Raw genomic sequence first — 26,793 nt, 5'->3', positions numbered from 1 at the left:
TGGAAGGACTGAGGTTTTCCGATGGGATTTGAACCTGTGTTGCCTGATTGTGGAGCCAACATGCTAACCATTCAGCCCACCGTGCAGCTAAGGGCTCCCCCTGTCGGCATGTTAGTTATGTCGGTTACTTCTTCAGCGGTCTGAGCTTTTCAGCAATTTTTTCTTTTTTTTAAGAAAAAAGTGTGATTGTATCTAAAATCCGAAATCAGCAAATCTTGAAGAAATGGTTGCCTGAAATGGGCCTTTTTTTTAACTTTCTTGAAATTTAGTTTTTGCAGTATACTGTAGATACATTTTCTGTATTTGAGTCCGTTCTTAAATTTAGAAAGTTTAGAAACCATTTTTATTCTTATTTTAAGAGAAATGCATATGAATCTGTTGTTGAGGAAAACTCAAAATAAGGTTTTTAGCTTGTTATTACAAAAAATGAGTAATTTCTGGCAAAAAAAAAAGCTGAGATCTGGCTAGCTATACTTTCTTAATATAAGATATTTTTTCTTTTCAGGAAAAAAAATAAGAAGTGGTTTCTTAAAATGGGACTTTTTTAACTTTCTTGAAATATAGTTCTTGCAGTGCAGGTTACGTGAGGAGATTCCGCCACGATTGAGCGTTCCACCGGGGAAATACCTCCCCACACAAACGATCCTCCTCCTCACGACGACAGCATTTCATTCACATCATGTCAGTTTCCATGAGATTCCATGTTCAGCAATAGATTCATTTGTTACTGGCCAATTCCACGATTCCTGTCTCTTTAATTACCATTGTTCACTCGCGAAGGCAAGCTCACAGGCTAAATAGTCGATGAAAGTTGTGGTTGCTCACAGTGTTGATGCCATAAAAGCAGCGGTGTCCAAAATGCGGCCCAGGGGCTCATTATTTTCTTGGCTCACGGCACATAGAAATAAAATAAAATATAAATAAATTGAGCAAAAGGCATAATGTGATACAAAAACATCAACATTTCGATGTTGCTATTAATAACTAATCGTAACACAAAGCTTTCTGTTTAAATATGTATAACTGAAATTGAATGCACACGCATTAAAGAACCCCTCCATTTCAAGGGGGTTGTACGTAAGAAATGTCTTCAAGGTTGGCAGCTCTGTAATTAATTAGGTAGCAGGAATCTCTGCGTCTTTTGACACGAAGGTTAGTGTCTTGTCTTTTTTTCCCGCTTCCCTCATCCTTGCTGCTCTCCTTGTTGCTGACATTGTCCACCTCCGGTTCCCTCTCCAATCCTGGCCCTCATAAATGAAGCATCGCATTGCCCAGCAGAGCAGAAATGTCCCCTAATTGCACCGACATAACCAGCACTGCCTTTCACATGCACACGGACGCACATATCAGACGCACGCATCATTAATGGTTGGTGGCAGCACAGTCGTGGGGCTGGAGTTTGGCCAGGGAGGTGGGTGTGTTTGGGGGGGGGTCCATCTTGCATGTCTCGCTGGTATGTGCCCTGTCAATGTAGCTCAACGTAAAATGCACAACCACGCCAGTGTTAGCCGTATTGTTTTCCTCGTCGACCATGTTTTCCTGGTGTAATGATTTGAATCAGATGCTCCAAATTCCACCCGATCCTCCCACAACACACACATACTGTACATACACATCCTGCTCATTCCATCTCTCACACGGGCCCTCTGGCTGACAGGCATCTCGTTAGTGCAGTATGTCTGTCAGTGAGGTACGAGATTGAGCTGTGCCCCCCGTGTATCCCCAATGTCTCGTTCTCGCACGCACGCACGCACGCACACACTCCCAGCCTGAGTCGACAGCAGAGAACAAACAGACTTTCTGGCCTCAGTAATGATCTGATGTCCTGTACCTTCAAGATGTCACTTTAATAGAAGTGTTATTTTTGTCCCCACGCACCAAAGAAAAACATTTTGTTACACATTGTTATCTCCCTTCTTCCCCCCGCCTCCACCCCTTTCTTCACTGTCACCCCCCCCTTGTCTTGTCAGGTGGAGATGAAGATGAAGAAGACAGATGCCATCCGATGGGAGAATCTGGAAGGAGAGGGACAGGAATCCAACATCAAACACTTCAATCCCAGTCAGTCCAGTTTCTGCATTGATGCCACCTCCCTTGACTCTCCTCACTTCTGCCTGCCTGAACCCTCCTCTTCATTTTCTGTCTTTGCAAAAATCATTATGAGGACGAAAATGAAAGTGGGCAGTTCAGCTCTCCTACAGTCTTTTCATTAGCGTGACAGCAAAAAATACGGACAAAAAGGGAGCGTTCTGACAGCTAAATGTGACTCAATATTTTAGCCCACATGTTCTGCTGACAGGATTAGTCATTTTATATAAGCATGTACGGAGATAGAAATAATACGCAAAAAAAAAAAAATGCAATCAAACTATCCATTGCATTCAACCAGCTCAACGTTAGGCTTCCTGTTTACTTATGTCACTTTTGAACACAAGCCTTGACACCCAATATTATGAGATCACAACGCCGTATGTCCACACTTGGCCCCAATATGTCGACTGCTGGTTTGACGCTTTATTTATGCAAATCTGTGTCTGGATTACATTTATCACCCTTCCCCTTCATCTCTTATTGCAGGCTTGCAGGAAATGCAGTAATTAAATGATGATGTGATCCCTCCATACAAATGCGATATTAAAAAAATGTCTCAGAAATAAAAGTTTCTTAACCCAATGTGGGTTAGCTGACGTCTCACACAAACATTTAAAAGCTCAAAATGATGGCAAAAAAACAGAAAAAAACATCTCCTTCACCATATGTGGATAATCATTTATAAATACTTGATATTATAGGTTAACTGTTCAGCGTACATGTACCACTGTTTAAAAAAAAAAAAAAAAAGCCCACAATTTTTACATGTTCATGTATTCATGCTTCACGGATAATGTTTTTTTTATCAGGCCTTGAATGAAAAGTGAACTCATACAGTATATACAGTACAGTCGTCCCTCATTTATAGCGGTTAATTGGTTCCAGGCGCGACCGCGATAAACGCAGAGCATAAAAGACCTGTTTATGACTTTCTAAATACAATTTTAACATTATTAGAGCCCTGTAGACATGAAATAACACCCCTATAGTCACCTTGACACTCCTATTATTCTTTATTTACAACACATTGCTCAACTCTTCTGCTGCATGACTCAGGCCGGCAGTTAGCGAGCTAACCAATTAGCCTTGAATATATTTCTTCTAAACTTAAGAAGCCAAAAACATACCGCTTCCACACGGAATGAAAGGAGAACCTTTTTTTACTCTATCATGTCGGACATGCCATGGCTAAGATTGACTTCCTGAAGTGTTAAGGTAATGTCATTTCAGGTAATGTCTCATCAATGTTTTATTACTGATATTTGGTGACCATGAACCAACATATCACTTGAGATTCCCATATTTTTGACTAATAATACACCACAGTCTACCACAAAACAGCAATCATTTATTGATTAATTTTTTTAAAAAACAGGATACAGTGAGAGAGTGATAATCGAACCGCCGTATAGCGAGGGACGACTGTATGTCATACTATATTTTGTTTTTTCATGGGACGACACTACAGAAACAGCAATTGGATATAATGTAAAGTAGTCAGCTTGGATACGGGACGTGTAAATTTACTGGCTACAGCTGTTATTAGTCAAAACTATGCATATTTAAGAAAATATTATTTTTGGCCTAAATTAACTGAAATACAAATACTGTACATGTACGGCAGTATTATTATATAAGCATTTAGGAAGCTTAACACAAACTGTCGGCTAGGAGTGTGTGTGTGTGTGTGTGTGTGTGTCTATACCATGTCTTATTTTCTTTTGTCTACTCTGCAGTTGTCTCTCGCCACTTGTGGTTTGAAAATCGCTCCCTCTATCACGTTTTTTTTTTTAAATGTATTAATTTTCATCACTGACCACGGCCTATTATTAGTCAAAAAATATTGAAAGACAAGTTTATGTAGTATTGTGGTCACCAGGCGTCAGTAATGTTACATTGATGGGTGATTACCATACATTACATTACCTTAACACTGCATGGAGTCAGCCGTGGCATGACCGACATGACTTAGTGACATGACCGACATTACGGAGTGAAAATGAGTTATCCTTTTGCTTTCTAATGTTGTCCTTCTTCCCCACTTCGTTTGAAACCCTTTAAGTTTAGAATGAATATATTGGAGGCTAGCTAGTTAGCTCGGGAGCGTGCAATGCTTAAAGCGGCGGCCATCTATTGCATCTCTGCAGTGATCTTGTAGCCTGCACCTGAGTTGTGCAATGTGGTGTAAACAAAGAATAATAGTAGTGTGAAGGTGACATTTCATGTCTACAGAGTTCTAATAATGGTAAATAACATATCTACAAAAACATATTTACAAAGTCATATCATGCTTTTTTCTACTCAAACTATGAAAATATTCTATTTATTAATATTGAATCTTACTTTGCAGAAAAATCCATTTGTTGCAGTCAAGTCTGGAACCATTTAACCATGATAAACGAGGGACAACTGTATTGGGTAATACGAGTGTAAAGGTGACTATAGGGGTGTTATTTCATGTCTCGAAGACACTAATAATGATAAAAAAAAAAAACTTATTTAAAAGATCTTTGGGCTTTAAAGAGCTTTCTATGCTCTAACCACGAAAATGTTGATTTGTAAATAAAGAATCCTACTTTGCAGAAATTCACTTAGTGCGGTCGAATCTCGAACCGATTAGCCGTGATAAACGAGGGACAACTGTACAGACATCAGAAAACTGTTAGTGTTTTGTAAAAGCTATAATTTGTGTCAGTAATGAAGGGGTACAGCACATCCACTCCAAACAAATGTGCTTCCCATCAGATGAGTACCCGTCATCGTCCCACCACAGCCGCAAATGGGACAAAATGGTGGTGGACATCAACGAGGAGGAGAAGAATGAGAAGCTGGAGGGAGATGCGGCCCTCAACAAGCTCTTCCAGCAGATCTACTCTGATGGTTCTGACGAGATTAAGCGCGCCATGAACAAGTCTTTTGTGAGTGTGACTCTGGCCCTGCATGCTTTTGAGTGTGTTAGAGTTTTGAGCCAGCAGTAGGCAATAACTATTACTGTACTGCACTTTTTGTACAGTTTCATACGCAATTCTTGTGAGATGATGAGGAAGAGAGGCATAAAGATGCAGGTCTCGGAGATAAACATGATGTGGTTGTTTGGCTCTCTGGGTGGATAATGCACACTGTACGCTTTTATTTGTATATGGAGTTTTTGGAAGAAAAACTTTCGGTCTTCATCTTTTCCCACGAGTCAATTCATCAGCGTGAAGTGCTGACTGCCAGCCGACTGGATCTTCTGAGTCGGGTTGAGCCCTTAAGTGTTCTTTTTTTTAAATGAATAAAAGCAATACTGCTGTCGTCAACTAATCTAAGCTGTAAGCGTTTTAAAGCAGAGGGAAGGTGTTGCATAACTAGATTGCTAATGAAATAGCACATTCCACTGCAGTGATTTCTTGCTGTGCCTCTTTTGCCTGTGCAGACGGAGTCACATGGTACGGTCCTGAGCACCAACTGGAAAGACGTGGGCAAGAGAAAAGTGGACGTGAGCCCACCGGATGATGTTGAGTTGAGGAAGTACTGAACACCTCCGTCTCTCTGTCTCGCCCCCCTCTTTTTTTTTCCCTCTCAGTTTGACCTTGCCGTTCCCTATCTACCCCCTCCAAAGTTCAGCAGGTGTTTTAAGAAGGAAAAAAAAAAAGTCAGTTTCCTCCTCCTTTGCCCATTCCCTCAGACCAGTTTCCAGCAGCCAGTACAGTTCAGTTCAGTTGAGTTCATTTCAGTTCAGCCCACCGCTATGCAGTTTGGAAGAGCACACTCTGATGTGACTCGTGTTTCCTGGGCCGAGTGTGTAGGTAGGCGTAGGTTGGTGATAGCTGCAGCAGCTACATATAGTTATGTCCACATGTATTTGCACTTTATGATTTTGGATTTGAAATCAAACAAATTGCTATCTTTCTCAGGGCAGATGAATAAATTCAATGGACAAGTCGGTGGCTTCATTTCCAGCCAACAGAACATGTTTTTCACTCTTTGAAGACAAGGAGGAGAACAAAGAGGAAACTCCGAATTTGGGCATGGCCGTGACCTCACGGCTTCAGGTGGTCAATAACTGTGAATTATGAACATGTTATGTTTATACATACTCTTTTTCTGAGATACTTTTGAGCCCCTGAAAATGAGCAACTCAAATGGCTAGGTGTTGTGACACTGGTCGAGAATCAAACCCACGCCGACTGCTGCATTAGGGTCATGACTGAGCTGGAGCCTATCCTATGGATAGAGGTGGGCTTCAGCTTGGACTGACACCAGATGTGGCTCTTTTGATGACTGCATCTGGCTCTCACACATTTCTTAACACGATAAAATGTATTTTACATTGCTTTCGCTGACATTTTAAAGTCAAAACATTGTTAAAAACATTCAAACTATAAAACTTTATGTATTTTATCTAGGGATGCGCCAATCAGAGTTTTATGCTGCCGATTCCAATACCGATCATGGAGGACTGAAATCGTCCGATACCTATGGATTAATTATATATTTTTCAATTTATTTATAATGAGTGCTGGTGGCCAGTGGTGCTGTATAAAGGGGACAATTCAGGACGATTTCAAGGTCCCTTGACTGCCAGGGAAATTGGTAATTTTTAATGAAATTAGTAATTATAATAGTATAATAATTAGTAATAATAATTAGTATTTTTTTTTTTCATGGGACGCAGAATTCCTGGCTGCACCCCTGCTACTGGCTATATGGGGGGAAAAAAGGAACCATAAAATCAAATTTAGACAAAAACATGTTTACTAGACAACTCCCGAAACTTCCAGAGGATGAGACGCCTTCTTTAAGGAGACTTTGGTAAAATTCCACCTCTAAGAGAGGCTGCTCTTGTCCGAATTATTTTTGGGGTTATTAGCTTAGCCGTCTGACGGTCACACGCACACGGGTGAGTGGCTGCGTTAGCTGTTGTTTGACGTGAGCTGTCATGAGCCTCCTAAACTCGCCATACTCCGTCAAGTGTTGTTCTTTAATTGCCGTATTAAAGCTTTTTACCCCCGCAAAATTGTTTTCGTGGCATGTGTTAGCAGTTAGGTTCCACACGGCAGGTGTGATTGCTTTCGTTTTGAGGGAAGGTGGGAGGATGACACTGTCCAAGATGTTAGTTAGGGAAAGACACTACACTGCATGAAAGGATCGCTGCTGGTTGCAAAGTGCTAACCACAGGTGATCGTCTTTTGTGATTGCCGTTGAAAAGCATTTGCGATTTTTTTTTTTTTTTTTTTACAGAAATCGTTCGGTACTGATCGGTGGCCAATGTATCAGAGCATCCCTAATTTTATCCATTCATTTTCTACCACAATATGCCAGCTGACCTTCTGATATTTTCTGTGTCAGACACCAAAACTTGACTATTACTGGATAATGCAGTAGCCTACCAGGGTCATCGAGAGGTCAAGAAGTAAACTTCCTTCCTTTAATGAGATAGTCAGTTACGTAATTCTGCAGAGCAAACCCTTTTGACGAAGAAGATGGTGAAAAGAAAGAAAGTATAGTACAAAACCATGCAGCGTCAGAAGTCTCATTAATGGTAAGAAGTATTTTATCATTGGTTAGCGTCAATATAACAACATTAAAAATGCTTTTTAATGCTCCTTTCCCATCCAGTTGTTGCATGGCAGTATTGACTTTCTGTCTACTATTTTCCACAGCAGTTTGTACCCCAATGACAGAGTGCTAGTGGCGATATAGAACATTTCTGTAACCTTTGCAACTTTTGACCATTAAGGTATAATATGGTACCATACCGAACTGAACTGAACTGTACTGCTTAGTGGAAACAGGGTCGTAGAGTTCCTATTATCATCTCCCAAAACCACACAAGCCCTCCTTGTCCTCTCTTGTTAATTTGAAAACTTTGGATTTGCATTATATGATTTCTTTAAGGCCAACGTATTCAGAAGGAAAAAGTGGATTAGGATATGACTGACACTTAAAACAATCCAATTCGACTTCCATATCAGGGGTTTAGAACATAATTTACCCGTCTGTTTGCCTTCAGCCTTTCTATTTTAAAGCCCTTTATGACTTCCTGTTATCAGCACATGTATAAAAATGTATAGTTGACAATAAGTAATTTAGTTGTTTTAAACGATAACTGGGAATGATTTTCTTGGACACAGCTAGATACCGCGGCATCAATACGTGGCTTTGCATCGCTTGTTCAGTGTGATTCAATCCAAGGTCTCAATAAAAGGTTTACTGTGTGTCTCACTAATGCTGTCACGTGTTTTGTTGTCTCTGAAAACTGTTTCGTACAGGTTGGAAAGTCTCACGGGGGGTTGTGATCCGTCAGCCCCGAGAACATCAATACGAGATGGCAGGGATCCCAGTTCTGTGTTTGTGCTGAGACGAATGAAATGTGGCGTCACTGATACGACTGAAGGGGGCTCAGATATGTCCTGCAGCTGCAGGATTTAGCTTTGCTCGGTATCATCTCAGAATGCCAGGAGATGTTTGGCCCAGCCTTGAAGAGCAGTTGAAGATGCGGGAGTGGATGCCCCTCCCGTATTCCACAAGCGCGTACATGCTGAAGCTGCGACCATGAGTGGGCGGCCTTCTGTGGCACAAGAGCATTAATATGGATCAGCCCCCTAACCGCCTCATCAAGCCACTCGCACTCAACCACGTGTGAAATTCTTCACACATCGTTTCATCTCCAGGGACGATCAAACACTCATTTGCGGGGATGGAACTCTTAGCTTTATAGCGCGCTCTCACACACACTCATAAACACACACCTCATCCAGGATACTTGACACACTCACAAACTCACTGCCCTCATCTTTCCCCCCCCCCGACCCAAGCCTGAGGCGGCATTGTGACATCAAACGGAGCTAAGCGCTTTGCATCGTGGGTAAGATCTGGTAGCATGACGGTTACACAGTCTTTAGTCTCATGAAAGACTTCTAGAGATGCAGCTCGCATTAAAGAAGTCTGGAAACTTCTTTCTGCATATCTTACCTTTCAACCCTTGCGTTTTTCCCGGCATTTTATTTTGCCTTTCTTTCCCCATCACCCTTCCCATAAAATTCTCGTATTTTAACTTTCATTTAAAAAAAAAAAAAAACTAACAAAAAAAACACTCCAGTACTGCAAGTGACAATGGTGACAGTATCCACTCTTCGCTGGAGCTGCAGCAATCTGCAAGGACAATACTGAAGCGTGGCTCAGTGGGCAGTCTGGTGTCTTTAACATTTTTTTTTTTGTTCTTGCGTTGGGAGGAAAGAATTTCCCTTGCTTTTTTTGGAAAATGTTCCTTATTTTCAAATGCAAATGGTGACAGGTATGCTCCAGACTTGAGTCACACAATTTTGATGACTTTGGACACGAATTGACTTGGACTTTGACATCAATGACTTGGGATCTGACTCTGACTTTAGTCTGATGACTCGAAAAAACTTGAGATTCTCACTGAATATGTTGAGTAAAATATGTCGACATTGTTAAAATGGCATTTTATTGGGGAGACCCTAAACAGTACATGTGATTTGTAAGGACTCGAAAATTTCAAGCCTGTGACTTGGGACTTGACTTGCACGTCTTTACTTGACCTGCAAAACGCTGACTTGCTCCCGCCTCTGGCATGCACCGAACGTGTCCCCCAACAACCTGTCCTTTAAACCACTTTATATTGACAAACAATTCCAGGTACAGAGTGTATTTTACTTAAAAAAAAGTTTTATTGTGCGATATTTCTCCTTTGACGCAGATACAGATAAATTTAGATAGATCTGCAAGCTTACAGTATGTTAATGAGTGCCACTACTGCTTGTAAAGTGGGAAAGGGGGTGGGGACAACACAAGCGTCACAAATATTTCTCACTAGACCGATGAGAAGTTCAAAGATTCTGAATGCTGATAGAAGAATGTTGCACCCATTACATTTATTTACATCAAAACAGGAAGGCGGGATTGCACAGATTACTACCTCATAAATACTTGCATACCCTATAGATACAGATGACAATGTAATACATTATTCAGGTTCATTCATTTTATTAGAAGTGTTTCATGTTCTAGCTTGGAATAGATATGCACAATTAAATGTGATATGCAGTTTACAAGCACCTTTACATGCCAGTGTCCTATCTTCTCAGCATAGCTTTTTATGTGGTTCATTATGCCCAGATATCTGTTAAGACCAGAACAAAAACAACTCTCGCCATCCATCCCTCTGCCATCTTCCGTGCCGGGGGTCTAGACGATACCCAGAATGCGCGCCACCCACCAGTTGCAAGGCATGATTACCCTACAGGCCACTCTGCAGCCGCGGTAGTGGTACGGCCAAGGGTGGTATCCTCCCAGTGGCTCGCAGATCCTCTGGCAGTGGGTGTAGCTGCGACGGCACTCTCTGCAGCAAACGCCCTGATGGTCCAACATGGGGTCAATGTTCATGGTGTCTTCCCCCTCGAGGTTATTCTAAGCAGAGGCAGAGGACTGAGATCAGAATCAGGCATGGAAGCTACTTTTCTAAGCAATGGACTTGGGTTAAGACTTAGTGCAGAACTGGAGACAAGCGTACCAAAAAGTTGCAGTTTATACAATTTTGCATCTTGGGTCAAGATGTTTTTGGCAAATGTTGTATTTTGAACTTTAGAACTCAGTTGTGGATGACATGTCTGAATATTTTCATTCATCCAGGTCATTGTATTGTAAGGGCATTGAACTGATCGCAACTGGTTGTTCAGGTTGTCTTCCTAGACGTTTTCCCTCTCAGGTCATGCTCAAAGACAAGATAGGACAGCTCTAGTGTTATGATGACATTTTTACCATATGGTAGAATCATGACCATGACCATAGGTGAGGGTAGGAATGTATCTAGATCAACCCGTAAATTGTTGGCTTTGCCTTTCGGCTCAGCTCCCTCTTTACCACAACCGACCGATGCAGAGTCTGCATCACTGCAGACGCCGCACCGATCCGCCTGTCGATCTTGCGTTCCATCCTTGCCTCGATAGTGCACCTGTGATTGTGAGCTTTGGGTAGCGACCGAAAGGACAAGATCGCGAGTACAAGCAGCCGAAATGGGTTTCCTCCGTAGGGTGTCTCCTTACAGATAAGGTGAGAACCACTGTCATCCGGGAGAAACTCGGAGTAGAGCCGCTGCTCCTCCACATTGAGAGAAGCCAGATGATGTGGCTCGGGCATCTGATCAGGATGCCTCCGAGACGCCTCACTAGGGAGGTGTTCAGGGCACATTTGACTGGTAGACTGTCTCTCAACTGGCCTGGGGAAGCTTTAAGATCCTCCAGGAGGAGCTGGATCAAGTAGCTGGGGAGAGGGAAGTCTGGGCTTCTCTGCTTAGGCTGCTGGCACCACAACCCAACCTCGGATAAGCGGAAGAAGATGGATGGGTGGTAGAATAATGAACACATGACATTACCATGCAGTAACTTTGGTAAACAAGCCACTCCTGAGAAGGTTCACCGCTTCATGTTTTCTCTATTTGTGGATAATAGTTTGATGAAGTCCTAAATATAACAAATGCCAGCTGTTGTAGCCGTGCGAAGGTACATTGGTAAACCTCACTCACTAACGCCTTTAGAGTGGCACACCACATCGAGTTGACAGGTTAGGGTTTCAGCTCGATGCCTAGCGCTCTCGACTCTCATTCGGCGGACCGTGGTTTGAGCCCCAGCGTTAGTTACATACAGCCTTAGAAATAGCTTTGTAACCCTCTACAAGATCTTTTATCCAACTTCACTTTGTGGCACAAGGACCATTTAAGTGATGTCAAGACTGATCAAGTCTTGCAGCAGTCAGGCCAGTGTGTGATTGCTGAAACTGAACTCTGCTTTGTCATTAATGGGATGATTTGTTAAGGAGGAAATTATTTTTCCCACATCGAGCCAGCTCTCTAATTAATGGGGTCATTTTCAAAAATCATCAGATTTCGTTTCTTAGACTCGAGGAGAAATTAGTTTTATTGAGATCCTCATATCCATTCACAAGCAAATGTTTGAGCTTTGGCGGAGGTCTGCGCTCTCTTGAGCGTTCTTGTTGTTAAATATTTTCTCTTTTAGCACACAGGGTTCAAACCACTTTCTGTTTACCATCTTCTAGTTGTCAGGCGTGTGTTGCAGAGGTTGTGGTGGGGGAGGAAGGGGATTAAGAAGAGCGCGCCCTGCATGAAGGGACAAAGATGTGTGTATGGAGTGATGAAGGGCAAGGGTGACCATGTGTATGTATGGAGTCTGTGTGAGCTCAGCAGGGCAAACAGGCCAGAGGAGGAGGAGGTGTCTGTGGAATTATTCATGGAGCCTCACCGCTGAAAGGAAAGTTCTCCTAAAGAGCTCCTCACCAACGGATACGCTCAGATTTGCAGTGACAATTCACGGCCCTCCGCCGTGACCTCGGCATCTGCTGCTGTGAGAAACTCCTCCTCCCACAAAGTCTCCTCAGGTGGATAGCAGATTCGAGCGGACAGTTTTGGCTCTTGTAGCGAGGAGGAAGAGGACAAATTTGCACGTCCGCGTTCGTGACTCACCTGATAGGGGTTCTCGGGGTTGAACTCAGCCTCCACGTCCTCTTCCTCCTCATCCCTGTGTGCCTGACGGCGGCGGCGGGAGGTGCCCCCCGTCTTCCTTTGTCCGCCTGCACGACATCAGAAACTTTGAGCAAGAGCAGAATGGCGCTGCTGCAGGAGGGCTTCTGAATGCATTCTTTTGGCTATTTTGAAGAAGGTTGTACTTTTGACAACTTTTAACCTCCTGTCAGGCTAAAAAAAAAAAGTGCAGTTGGGAAACTTTAAAAAAGACTATTTTATGTTGATTGTGCCCACAGTGTTGAAAAGAGGGTTTAAATAGCCGTTGGAGCATGTTCTCATGCGTGCGTGGGTATCATCCCAAAAAACTGCATTTTAGGTTAATTGGAGACACTAAATCAGTTTCTTCAGTTTCTTGTTCATTTTAATAAAGGTACATTTGCATGGGCAAATATAACACTGACAACAAAAATAGCTCATGAGAACTCATTCTTTTGGCAGTAGAATGTTATAGCTATTCATGTAAGAACTTAAATGATTTCGGTTAGGAAGAAAACCATGGAAGTTGCTAGATATCAGGTCTTAAATGAAACGCTTATGAGCTACATTTGTTATCATCATATTTGTCCAAACAAATGTAGCTTATGTTGTACCAGGCATTAAAATGGATCAATAAACTGAAGAAACAAAAATTTTTTCCATGACTGTAGATCAGGGGTGTCAAACTCAATCGCACAGGGGGCCAAAACTCAAAGCCTACCTAAGTGGACATAACCCCCCAACTTTGTATCTTTTTTTACTATTTATCCTGAAATTTTCAACACTTGTATATTTCTGCATATTGAATATATAAAAAACCTTCTTGTCCTTTTAACCAACATAATTGGTGAACGAAGCACACTCATATGCATCATCAGTGCACACACACAGACGCTCATTTGAAGTGGCCAACATGACAGGACATGCCCCAAAGATCCAGGCTGAAAAATAGTAGTTAGTATTTGGGAAATGTGCATTTTTTTCGTGTCCACTCATTCCTGCTTGAAATTTGTACTTTCCGATTTGCGGCTATATGACTGGTTGTTTTGGTGTGGTTGTTCGTTTGGATAAAGTGAGTGTTGATCGACCACTTCTTCGTCATTCTCTCAATGTCCGGGCAATAGCTACGGTATTTTATTTCAACGCAAAAACATCACAGTCCGCGAGATTACGGCATTTCCCAGCATGCTTTGCTGTAGTTAAAATGATCACTGTTGACTGTCTTATGCCTCTTTTAAGGTGTTATTTTGCACAGACAGGGTGTAATAGTTAAAGTGCTGCTGTTTTTAGTCGTGTACACTTAAATTATTTTGACTTTTGGTCTGAATCTGGCACACTTTTAAAATTAAAAAATTCCAGAAGAGTAGTTTATACCGGAGGAATTGCTTAATTACGCAGCTCGCTGTAAGCACTTTGTTTGATAAGGTGGCGTGAGGCGGGCCAACACAGTGCTATTTTCCAAACAGTTCAGCGGGCCAGATTTGGCCACATGTGGTCATGGGGGGCTACCTGGTATAGATCATATGAATATATATATATTAAAGTGATACTTAATTTTAATATGCAAATTGTTTTTTTTTTTTAACTTTCAATTTTGCTTGCTATTTCACGCTTTTTTTTTTCTTTTTTTTTTCAGGAGACGGACCCATACAGTATGTATCCTATGACCAATCAAGGGCCCACCCTGCCTCTTGCCCAAAGTCAGCTGGGATAGGCTCCAGCTCACATACAACAATAACATTAGAAGTTACATTACACGTCTGTCATTTACAGCCAAGGTATGCCCATTCAACAAACTCAAAATATGACCAGGGGGTGTATTTTTGGCATCCTACTGAATCTTAATAGTTAAACAGTGGATCCCCGCACAGTCGCAATGGCCCCGCAAATTTGTGGATTTTTGGTCCCCCAAATAACAAGGTTTTTTTTTCTCTGAGAATTGGCCGGGTTTTCTTCGCGTTTTATTCATTCAACCGAAGTTGTTAATCGTTTTTAAATACGTAATCATACAGGTCAAATATACAGCACGTACAGCATTTGCATACCTTCATGCTTCACGTCACAGATAATATTTTTTTGTCTTAGCGTTTCGCACTTTGTTCAGTGGTCTTTGAACGCACCATCATGGCTGTGAGACGTAAAAGTGAAACTCATAGCGAGTTGAAAACAAGTTAATATATGAGCGTAAGTCATTACTGAAGTTACAACAGGCAAGCGGTATGGATTATGTAGACTGGGCTTGGAGAAATGCCTTCTCCGACGACTAGCCAGACGACCTAGCGGCCTACAGGCGCTAGCCCGGTACTCCCATCCATCTGTACTAAGAGTTCATTGTCATTCATTTGTGGTGAACAACTATACGTTTTATAAGCATTTGTCTACTGCAAGTTTAGTTGCTAATGATTGCTTACTGGTGGAGTAGGTGGGGCGGAGCCAGAAGATTGGCAGATCGCCACACAAATCCTTGATCTTCTTGCTGAGGAAGGCGGAGTCCGAGAGAGGTGCACCAGCCGCCACCCACACGAGATCCTCCTCAAACTTGGCCGGCATCACTTCGTCGTCCTATGAAAGCGGTAAGAAGAAAAGAGTCGACATGACAGCGGCTGGCTGATGAAAGCGTCAAACCTCACGTCATTGATCTTGTTATCCTTTTCAATGTGCATTCTGTCCCCCTCCGGAGCAACAACAAATCAAGCAAGGAACCCCTGAGGCTTGAGTATAACAATCCTATTTGCGCTACATTTAGCTGAATACACAATGTCACAACTCATCAACATCTGCAGGGAGGGGGAGATTGGATGGCCTAAATTTCCAGGTTGATAAAAAATGAGCAGCAGAGAAACTAATGAGGTTTGTAGACATTCATACTGTATACACAGCCTGCAGGTGTTAGTGGTTTGTACCCGCAGGCATTTGTTGTTGCAGACATGCTTCTGCGTTTTTTGTGGTTGAAAATCCCCCCCATCCCCCCCAGCACAAATGATTTGCTACAGGGAAAAAATAAAGGCGGGGGTCCTTCTCCACTGCACAACTGATAAGAGTTTATCTGACCCATTCTCTCTGCTGGGGGATTTGTGTGTGTGTGTGTGTGTGTGAGCGCCTATCTAACCCTTATTTGCCATCACTCTAAATTATAGTAAATGGCCAGCCTGCAGCAACCATTAGAACATCTTCCTGTTTACACACATACACACACACACAACAATCATTTAGATGGCAAAGAGAGTAACACAATGACACACAAAAGCACAAATGTGAAATAAATGACCGTTTATGGGGCAGTGAGAGGCAATAAGAGCAGCCTTAGCGTGATAATGACTTGTGTGTACGCGTGCAACTTAAGAGTGTGTGTTTACGCAGGCCGTCGTCGTGGTGATGTGGATTTATGCGGACGTGAAGCTTATGGGGAATGAAATGATGTTAATTATCAGACAGCTTCAGTTGAACGAGCACAATCACGTGACTTGATGTGTGTAAGCGCACACAGTGCATCGAATGTACAGTAGACATGCCTTAGCTCGGGAACCACGGAAGCCTGTGCACTTTGTGCTTATGCAGTGTGTCCAACGTGCAGCCAGGGGGCCATTTTTGGCCCACAGCTCGTTTTTATTGGCACCCTGAATAGTCTAAAAATAAAATTAACTCATTATTAATGACATATACACTTGTCTAAGTAGAGCTTGAAAATTCAAAAAGAAGAAATTGGAGTGAGACAAAAACATTTCTGGGAATGTTGCTCCAGGTGGTGAAGATGGCTTCACGGAGGGCATCCACTGTCTGGAACTGATGTCCATTTTTGTAAACTTGCCTTGCCATCCATCCCCAAATGCTCTCAAATGGATTTAAATCAGGGGAACACGCAGGATGGTCCAAAAGAGTGAGCTTATTCCTCTGGAAGAAGTCCTTTGTGAACTGCAGCGTTGTCCTGTTGAAAAAGCCAATCATTACCACACAGACGAGGGCCTTCAGTCATGAGGGATGCCCCCTGCAACATCCCCACATAGCCAGCTGCCGTTTGACGCCCCTGCACAACCTGAAGCTCCATTGTTCCATTGAATGATCATGATGGTGCCCCCTCCACTGTGCCGCGTGGAAAACATCTCAGGTGGGATCTCCTTGTCATGCCAGTAACGTTGGAAGCCATGAGGACCATCAAGGTTACATTTTTTCTCATCAGAGAATAAAACTATCGTCAAGGGGGAATAAAACGTTCATATTTGGTGCTCTCGTCCAAATTCCAAACGGGTTATTGGACTGTACTTGGCACCAATAACAACCTTCATTTGGGCCAAGGATGGTCCCGTGTCTTGACGGACAGCCAGTCGCATCCTCCAGTAACTTTTTTTTGGGTCTACCAGTTTACTTTTTTTTTTCCATAACCCTTGGGATCTTTGAAGACGTTTCAAATGACTGTCTTACTGCGTCCAACCTCAGCAGCAATGGCGCGCTGCAAGAGGCCTTGCTTATGCAGCTCAACAATCCCACCGCGTTTAAAGAGAGGAAGTTTCTTTGCCTTTTGTCATCAAGAGATCATAAGAGTGTGAATACTTGACAGAAAATGACATTGAATGCACATTTTTGCCGAGATTTTGTCTTTTAAAGGCTGTAGCCTTTAATGTTTGAGCAGCTTATGAACAGCCTTTCACTTTAATGCTTGTTTGCAATAAATTGCCTCCTCAAAATGTTTTGTCTCACCACCATTTATTTTTTTTGCATTCTGAAGCTCTGCTGGGAACCTCCTTAAGATCCAACAGTGCAAAATGTCAATTCTTGCCATTTTTCCACTGGTTTTCAAGTTTTGATCAGGAGTGTATTCATGGTGGGCCTTTCAAAAATAACGCATTTTCGGCAGCAACTAATTAATTTCATTGATTACATTGAAACGCATACATGGCATGGCTTTATTCCTACCTTAACCCATCAACAGCAGTGCTCAATTCCAACACCATAGACTATACTATACTATATATGTATATCCAACGCGCAAACACCTCTCTTCATTCTTCCTCGGAACAACGCTTCCTCATTCACCACCACACTACCGCAAAGTGAATTCACGGACACTCCGAACTCCGGACATAAACACAACACAACAGAAGCAGGTCTGTCACAATCTGATTTGTACTGAACGGCATTGAAAATTACAATACTGTTACAGTACAGTACAGTTCAACTGGAGCTGTTAATAACATTATGTTAAATACTGTATATGTAATCGGGTTTGACATTTATCTTTAATAAAATACAGTAAAAATAAGACTATTTCAGACATAGTTGCAAATGGTGATTAATCATGATTAATTGATAAACGCTGATTAATCTGATTACAAATTTTAATCATTTGACAGCCCTAATTAATTAGAAGTTACATTAATTTGCTTTGCCACACAAATCATTTGTTCAGATAGTTTAGCATATATTGTCCTACACTGGATTGCTTTTAGCATCTTTAATACACAAAATATATCCATCCTTTGATTTTTCTGTATGCGACCCTCGCTGGAAAAAGTCTGGACACCCCTGGTCTTATGGTAAACACTCTTTATCGTTTCATGATTTATGATGGAAAGCAGTGCGTGTGTCTTCTGAGGCCGCATTATTGACAACAAGCATTGACAAAATTCCATCCACATATTCAACCCTCAGCAAATGTTCATGGTGATCTGTAAATGTTGAGCTACAGTATTTTATTTGGTAACTACAATTTTTCACCAATGACAGATAATACCTGTATATTAGATTCTAGACCAAAGAAAAGATTAATTGACCGTGCCTTGATTCACGCTTGATTTAAAAGGTGTCACGTTCTATTATTTTTCAGCAATTTTAAATAAAATTGGGGTGGGGGGTCCCGTTATGGTGTATTTCCCTAAATCTAGTCTTGATGCTAGAATTAAGTTTAAAAATGGGAACATGCAGTTTGTGTGCCTGTAGCTTTAATGCTAATGTGCTGTGCCATTAACTAATTTGCACTGTTAGGAGCACCCTTAACGAACAAGACAAATCATGTTAAAGCAGAAAAAGGACCAAAAAAAAACACTTTGCTAGCTATCCCTTCTAAAAAAGTAGGTTCAGGGCAATGGCAAAGGTTTTGACAGCATCTCTGATTTTGCATTTAATTAATCTTTTCTAAATCCTGTATGTTTGCAAAAATTCCGTAGAGTAGAGTTGTACATTGTAAATATTGACATGTTGGACACATGTATGATTTAGCTTATTGGTTATGGTGGAAATTATTTCAAAATGTTTAACGGTGTTACACTGAAGTACAGGGATCCCTGCACATTTGTGGTCAAAAAACACATATATTTTTTTAATTTAAAAAATAGTTTTCCTGCAGAAAACACATTCATTCATGTAAAACTGAAAGATGCTGAATGTAAAAAAAAAAAAAAAGAATAAATAAAACCGCTGTTTTTTTCATCAAGCATTCAGATTTCGCACTTTGTACGCTGGTCCTTGACCGCACCGCGGCTGCTGTGAGACGCACAAGTGAAACTTGCATTTAGCACCATGACATTGATTGCATATGTTAATCGATCATGCACGCGTTAAGCGTGTGAGGCAGAGCCGGATGGCCTATTACGCAAAATATAGGCGAATGCTAGTGACCTCCAGGGGGCGCCAAAATATCAGCAAAAAAATTCACCTTTCATGTACTGTAATTATATTGAAACCAGGGCTGTCAAAGTTAACACAAGTTAACAGAAGTTCCCTTTAACGCCACTATTTATTTTCTGGCTGCACGATTAACGTGCGCCCTGTAGTTTGAGAAAGCGCTGCTGCGGGAGCAAATGGTATTTTAAAAAGGGTATTTTGAATGGTAAGTTTAGCTTCAAAGCCCTGGGAGATGGCTCTCTCAACAAGTCAAAAGTTCTTTGCACCTACTGTCACTGTGAGTTGAACTGTCACCGGTGTACGCCGAGTAACTGCCACTTGCTTGACTCACACGGGGAAGCTAGAGAATGAGATGGAGCGCCGCAGGTATTTTTTACTGTCATTTATACAGCGGTTCCCAGCTAACGAGTGTTTTTTTTATTTATGAGTCGTCTCTCGGCTGCAAGCTCAAATTTTGGGTACGAGCTGCTAGTTGGCGGCAGGCATAGCCAAAGACACCTATTTGGAGGGCTGGCGTCTCCTTCGTGTGTGGGGATAAAGGCACACACACAGCGCTCAATGAGATGGCAGTTAAGGCTCGAGAGGGAATTTATTAGCGTTATCTGAGAGTAATTGTGATTAATTATGAGTTAACTATGGACAATCGCAATTAATCACAATTACATATTTTAATTGATTGGCAGCCATGATTAAAACTAGTTCTGACTATGAAGTCTTGAAATAGGAACGTTCACATTGCCCGACAAGGAGTAGGAAGAAGCAGAGCTTTCCATTTTGATCTGAAATTTATGTTCCACCACAAGGCTTTCAAACATAAAAATACGTATTATTCTTTCAAAGTGGATAACAAAAATGCGTAAAAATAAATAAATAAAAAACCTGGTAGAGCAAAGTTAGAGGAACACAACATTTGAGTCACTGCCAAAACCTTCAGCCATGGCTAACCTTTGTGGAAAAAAATGTTGTTTATTTACTTTTTTGGTTTTTCCCATTTGACTTTGGTGCACTTGCATGCTTCCATGCAGCCTTTCTAGAGCAAAAGGATGGTTTGTTTGTTTTTTTTTCTTGCATTATTCTCTGGCAGTGTGTGTGGATCATAGAAATACGGCATGCGAGAGAAAATGCCTTCTCAGGCGTATGCAACAACACACAAAGGAACAACCCACCAAGTCAAAGGTCATTGAATCCTTGTCGAGAGCCTCCACATCAGGCAGGCGAGCCTTCACCTGGGTCTTGATGTAGCACTTCTCACCCCCTGAAAACCGGATCCCTGTGATTCCCTGTAGAAAATGTATAATTAGCCCTCGTGGCTGTTCTGCATGGATGTCTGTCTATAGTGTGCTCATTACAATGCTAAATTATTGTAGAAGACAACGCTTTGTGTTTACCCACAAGGTTCTTTCATTGTGATCTAACTTTCTCTCACATGCTTGAAGTTGCTCAGGCAATGACAATGAGTGTGGGCGGTGTTTTACTTTTGCACACCAGCCTCCTGAGGTGATGGACCACTCACAATCTCAAAATCGTGGACCTCCACGGCCTCGTCCGCCCCGCTGCCAGTGCTGAACTTCTCCATGTTGTTCTCTGTGTCAATCTCCATCGTGCCCTCCTCCACTTTGCCATTGATGCTCATGCTGTAGTGGACATTGTAGACCTGCGCACACGCACACACATACACGCGGCCTTAGGTTGGTGTGTAAGGTAAGAGAGTCACCCTCAGCACCATTTGTCCAATTTCTCATTAATCTTGCCTAGCAATGAGATTTCACACTTGGTTAGGTGGTACTTGAACGCACCATAGTTGCTGTGAGACACAAAAATGAAACTTGCATATAACTTCGACACCATGACGCCAATTCCATCTGTTCATCGATCATCTTACACTATCATCCTTGAGTGGTGGGTACCTACAGTGGTGTGAAAGTGTTTGGGCCCTTCCTGATTTCTTTTGCATGTTCATCAAACAAATTTAAATATTAGTCAATGACAACACAACTGAACACAAAATGCAGTTTTTAAATGAAACTTATTATTATTAAGGGAGAAAAAAATCCAAACCTACATGGCCCTGTGTGGAAAAAGTGATTGCCCCCTAAAGCTAATAACTGGTTGGGCCACCCTTAGCAGCAACAACTGCAATCAAGCGTTTGTGATAACTTGCAATGAGTCTCTTACAGCGCTGTGGAGGAATTTTGGCCCACTCATCTTTGCAGAATTGTTGTCATTCAGCCACATTGGAGGGTTTTCCAGCATGAAGCGCCTTTTTAAGGTCATGCCACAGCATCTCAATAGGATTCAGGTCAGGACTTGGACTAGGCCACTCCAAAGTCTTCATTTTGTTTTTCTTCAGCCATTCAGAGGTGGACTTGCTGGTGTGTTTTGGATCATTGTCCTGCTGCAGAACCCAAGTTGGTTTCATCTTGAGGTCACCAACAGATGGCCGGACATTCTCCTTCAGGATTTTTTGGTAGACAGCAGAACTCATGGTTCCATTTATCACAGCAAGTCTTCCAGGTCTTGAAGCGGCAAAACAGCCCCAGACCATCACACTACCACCACCATATTTTACTGTTGGTATGATGCTCTTTTTCTGAAATACGGCCAGATGTAATGGGACACACACCTTCCAAAATGTTCAACTTTTGTCTCATCAGACCACAGAGTATTTTCCCAAAGGTCTTGGGGATCATCAAGATGTTTTCAGGCAAAATTGAGATGAGTCTTAATGTTCTTCTTGTTCAGAAGTGGTTTTTGTCTTGTTATTCTGCCATGCAGGCCATTTTTGCCCAGTGTCTTTCTTATGGTGAAGTCATGAACACTGACCTTAACTGAGGCAAGTGAGGCCTGCAGTTCTTTGGATGTTGTTGATGAGTGATGAGTTGTCGCTGCGCTCTGTGCGGTCATTTTGGTTGGCCGGCCACTCCTGGGAAGGTTCACCATTGTTCCATGTTTTCGCCATTTGTGGATAATGGCTCTCACTGTGGTTCTCTGGAGTCCCAAAGCTTTAGAAATGGCTTTATAATGGGACAATCATTGATAATGGGACAATCATGGATAATCATTTTCATTACTACAATTATGTGTGACTGTTTCAAAGCAGTATTATCATTGTGATCACTATCATAGTTCATCATTTCATGACTGCTATTATGTGTGACTGTTTCAATGCAGTATTGTCATTGTGATCACGATCATAATTCATCATTTCATGACTACTATTATGTGTGATTGTCATTGACAGCGTTATCATTGTGGTTGTTGATATTGTTTTGTCCTTTGTCCTTAAGTCCTTGTTCGTCTTTATAGTTGTCACAGACATTTATTTGCTGATGTCGTTCTGTATGTTACTGTTGTTCTGTTCTTGTTGTCACAATTGTTGTTGTTGCTGCTGTTGTCCTAGTCTCTTGTCTCTCTTTTTTTTTTTTTGTCCCCCTCCCCCCTCTCATTCCCTCCCTACCTGGTGCCCGCGGGCACCACGTTGGTGACCCTTGGTCTACACCATGACTCACATTGATCCTCTTACACTATCATTCATTAGTGGTCACACAATTATGAAACACATTTTATACTTCAAAATGTGAGGTATAGTAAAGAGAGACAGAGGATTGGTGCTTGAGATGAGTCTAATGTAATTATTATTATTATTATTATCGCTTTTATTGCAAATGTTCATCCAAAATCAAAGAAGAATGTCAACGTCAAGCTTGCAGGAGGGTTTGGAGAGGTAGGAGGAGGTTTTTTTATGGGCTTATCATTCATTCATTCATTTTCTATGCCACTTAATCCTCATTAGTGTCGCCGGGGTGTGCTGGAGCCTATCCCAGATGACTTTGGGCGGGAGGCAGAGTACACAATGGACGAGTCGCCAGCCAATCGCAGGGCACATATAGACAAACAACCAGTCACACTCACATTCACACCTATGGGCAATTTAGAGTCTCCAATTAACCAAACATGCATGTTTTTGGAATGTGGGAGGAAGGCGGAGCACCCGCTGAAAACATGGGCGTATCAATTACGCACAAATTTTTGCTATTTGCTGGTGGCCCCGAGACGTTACCCCGTGCAAAAATTTAACCTGTACTTTTACTTACTTTACTATTTTATACAAATTTACAACCCGCAAGGCATGCTGGGAAGCCCACATGCACACTTCCCCAACAGGACCCTGCCCAGCATGCCTTGTGGGTTATAAGTGGTTATTGTGGGTCTAATATAAAATAGCATTGCTTTGCATGTATATTAGTATGTAAGCGTTTATTGTGACACCAGCATATTCCGAGTAGTGCAGTTACATTGTGTGTTCCACATGCGTTATTTGTGGTTGCACCGTCAGCGGCGTAGGCGTTTTGATGAACTCCAATTGGTTTATGTCGCGTGAGTAACGGTCTAAATGTCAAGCTAATTCTTTGCAAATAAAGAGTACTTCCTTAAGCAAATTGGTGTTATGTACCGTAGCCCAGGCTTGATTAGAGTGTCAAAAATAAACATCTTCATGGGCCTCTCAGTTACTTGCCACTCATTTTTTTGGCATTCGCAGGTGGTCTGGGAATGGAACCCAAGCAAATATCAGGGCTGTACTGTATCTGAGAGGGCGAAGTTTGAGACAAACATGCCTTGCAGGTTGTCAACTAGCAGCTACTCGTCAAACACCAACAGGGACGACTTTACTGGACGTAATGGCAGGCAAAGGACCTCAAAGTTGGACTCATCTGCCTGAAAGTGCCCATCTCAGCCTTTTAATGGCCAATCTGTGATACAGCCCAGCATCCTGAAGTCTTCACTGTTGATGCTGACGCTGGCGTTTGACGTGTACTACTTACTGCAGCCGCCGCTTGACAACCTGTGAGGCGACTTTGTCTGAAACGACACGCACTCAGGTATTTGTACTCGTGCACAGTTGTGTATCGGGGCCTCCCATCCCCTTTTCCGTCCTTGTTAGAGCCGCTTTATGCTGCACTTTGAAGGTTGTAGTTAACAGCATTGTAAGCGATTTTAAGTTTGGACTGATGGGTCTCTAAAGACAGTTCTTTCTTTCTGGGCATTTTGAGCCTGCAAACAAACAACTGCTGATGTTTCACTACTAAACTAACCTTAAGAATGGAATGCACCTTTATTCATACAATGGTTTTATGCTGCACAATTCCAAAAGGGAATGAATTTGCTTATTAAATGATGAACTTGGAAATGGATGCAGAGGACTCACGCTTGCTGATCATCGCCCTCTGTGCAAAAATGTACATCACTCTTTCAAATCATCTGATTAATTGCAATTGTGAAATGGATCAGGTATTATTAAATTGCACGACAGTGTGTTCTTTTGCTGACATTTCCAAACTTTTGAGCATCCTCCCTGTGCAGATTAGATGGGAGAGTGATATCACTACTCTGCTCTTATCTCTGATGATGTCTACTCTTTGTTAAAACACCTAAGAAACTGCACGTTCTCCTCTCCTTCCTCACACCTCTTGCCCCTAGAACATCAGCCGGACCAGAGAGGACACCCCCTACCCCACCCCACCCTGCCAGGATCCTGCACACACACACACACACACACACACACACAAGGGCTCCATTCATTCATGCACTCCATCATGGAACCATGTCTTGTTGAACTTAAATTCATGTGTTTGCCCACCCTGCAAAAACACATCGTCCACTTTGGAGCCCTCTGCAAACAAATCCTTGAGTTTATGACTTTTTCTGGAACTTTAGCTGATGCTTCAAAAAAACAGTCAAATTGTTGCTGCAACCAAGAGGAATTGGATGAGCAGACTCTAATGTCCCATTTAAGTGTCTTATAACACACGCTTACTGTCTTACGTGTTTTTCGTTGTTGTTCCAGAAGTAAAAGGCTCCGACGGCCCCCAGCAGGAGCAGCAGGGCCCCGGCGATGAGCACCGCGAGCCCGGCCTTTAGGACGCGCCCGGTGGCGGCAGGCTTCACCGCCAAGGTAGAGTATGCCTGCAAAACACAACTGTAATGTATAATAGAAGAGCTCAAGCATTAATGATCACTTTTAACAAGAGTCAGTGGGCCGCCGTGCAAAGCCACTTTAGTCCGACATGAATGGACTCTCACCGGAGGCATGAGCTGCTGCACGTCCTCCGGTCCCGCTGAGGCGATCGGTACTTTCTCTGAATTCCCGGCCATGACTGGATCCCAAACACCTGAGGAACGCAGGTCCACTTTCGCTATGGCTCCGTCTCTCTCTCTCTCTCTCTCTCTCTAGGGGGAGGAACTGTGGGGGCTATTCCAACCACTCCCATCTTCATAAATGAAGTCCCCCGATCTCTCTGCGTAAATGACGCGCAGGTTGGTTGCCTCCACAATCCACTTGAACTTCTTTGCCATTGTATGCAAACGTTTGTGAAGAAAAGCTCTGCATAGTTTTACATTTTACACTGCTTTAAGACGCTCATGTACGTTAGATGACTTTTATCCCGAAATTTACACTCCTGATAATGAAAAAAATAGCAAGAATTTACATTTTGCACTGTTGGATCTTAAGGAGGTTCTAATAAAACGGGAGTGAGACAAAACATTTTTGAGTAAGCAATTTGTTGCAAACAAGCATTAACGTAAAATAGGCTGTTCTTAAGCTGATCAAAAGTTTAAGACCACAGTCAAAACACAAACCTAAACAAACCTAAAATACAAATAAAATGTTATAAAATGTTCAAAAAAGGAGTCAGTAATGAGTAGCTGCGCCATTCTTGTTAATCAGCTCAAAAATTGGTTTGGGAAAGCTTGACACCAGAGTTTCCAGGAGGCTAGTGGGAATGTTGCTCCAGGTGGTGAAGATGCCTTCACGGAGGGCATCCACTGTCTGGAACTGATGTCCATTTTTGTAAACTTCCCTTGCCATCCATCCCCAAATGTTCTCAATTGGATTTAGATGAGGGGAACACGCAGGATGGTCCAAAAGAGTGAGCTTATTCCTCCGGAAGAAGTCCTTTGTGAAGTGCAGCGTTGTCCTGTTGAAAAAGCCCACTCATTACCACACAGACGAGGGCCATGAGGGATGCCCCCTGCAACATCCCCACGTAGCCAGCTGCCGTTTGACGCCCCTGCACAACCCGAAGCTCCATTGTTCTATTGGAGGATCGTGATGGCGCCCCCTCCACTGTGCCGTGTGGAAAACATCTCAGGTGGGATCTCCTTGTCATGCCGGTAACGTTAGAAGCAAATCAGTATCGTCAAGGGAGAATAAAACTGTCTTCCACCTTTCAGTGTCTCATGTTTCATGCTGTCGTGCAAATTCCAAACTGGCAATTTTGTGGCTTTGATGGAAATGAAGCCTTTAAAGATGTTTTTTGTTCTTAAGAGCCTTCTCTCGCAGATGGCATCTGATGGTTATTGGACTGCACTCGGCACCAGTAACAACCTTTATTTGGACCGATAATTGTCCCGTGTCTTGTCTTGACGGACAGCCAGTGGGATCCTCCAGCCCACAACCCTCAGGAGCTTAGAAGAAGTTTGAAATGACTGCCTTACTGCGTCCATCCTCAGCAGCAATGGCGCGATGCAAGAGGCCTTGCTCATGCAGCTCAGCAATCTGACGG

General features: G+C 42.5%; 2 protein-coding genes across 4 annotated transcripts in view; one reads left to right on the top strand and one right to left on the bottom strand.

Moving 5' to 3' along the window:
• Positions 1-8,298, top strand: part of sugt1 (SGT1 homolog, MIS12 kinetochore complex assembly cochaperone) — a 35,081-nt gene extending 26,783 nt beyond the window's left edge. For all 3 annotated transcript variants that reach the window (XM_054756637.1, XM_054756618.1, XM_054756628.1), the window contains 3 exons: positions 1,971-2,061; positions 4,837-5,009; positions 5,507-8,298. In XM_054756637.1, coding sequence (XP_054612612.1) covers positions 1,971-2,061; positions 4,837-5,009; positions 5,507-5,608 — 366 coding nt within the window. In that variant the 3' untranslated portion in view covers positions 5,609-8,298. The remainder of the gene's footprint in view (positions 1-1,970; positions 2,062-4,836; positions 5,010-5,506) is intronic.
• A 1,456-nt stretch (positions 8,299-9,754) lies between these two features.
• Positions 9,755-25,431, bottom strand: LOC129169817 (leukocyte cell-derived chemotaxin 1-like). Its single transcript, XM_054756652.1, has 7 exons — positions 25,310-25,431; positions 25,052-25,192; positions 20,742-20,882; positions 20,395-20,508; positions 15,022-15,172; positions 12,575-12,681; positions 9,755-10,506 (listed from the first exon to the last, which is right to left on the bottom strand). Exons 1-7 carry the CDS (start codon positions 25,379-25,381, stop codon positions 10,285-10,287), a joined length of 948 nt encoding a protein of 315 aa, XP_054612627.1. The 5' UTR covers positions 25,382-25,431; the 3' UTR covers positions 9,755-10,284.
• Positions 25,432-26,793: the final 1,362 nt, after the last annotated feature.

The sequence above is a fragment of the Dunckerocampus dactyliophorus genome, chromosome 2 (genome assembly GCF_027744805.1).
Source record: "Dunckerocampus dactyliophorus isolate RoL2022-P2 chromosome 2, RoL_Ddac_1.1, whole genome shotgun sequence".
Taxonomy (NCBI): Eukaryota; Metazoa; Chordata; class Actinopteri; order Syngnathiformes; family Syngnathidae; genus Dunckerocampus; species Dunckerocampus dactyliophorus.
The sequence above is the reverse complement of the archived record's forward strand: the minus strand, read 5'-3'. Positions and strand labels throughout refer to the sequence as shown.

What these genes read in the sequence shown, in the direction of transcription:
- LOC129169817 (XM_054756652.1), bottom strand. Translation starts at nt 25,381, where the DNA reads ATGGCCGGGAATTCAGAGAAAGTACCGATCGCCTCAGCGGGACCGGAG. An exon ending in TGCAGCAGCTCATGCCTCCG is followed by an intron (nt 25,193 to 25,309) that starts GTGAGAGTCCAT and finishes TGTGTTTTGCAG; the next exon opens with GCATACTCTACCTTGGCGGT. An exon ending in CCGCCCCACCTACTCCACCA is followed by an intron (nt 12,682 to 15,021) that starts GTAAGCAATCAT and finishes GATGTCGTGCAG; the next exon opens with GCGGACAAAGGAAGACGGGG.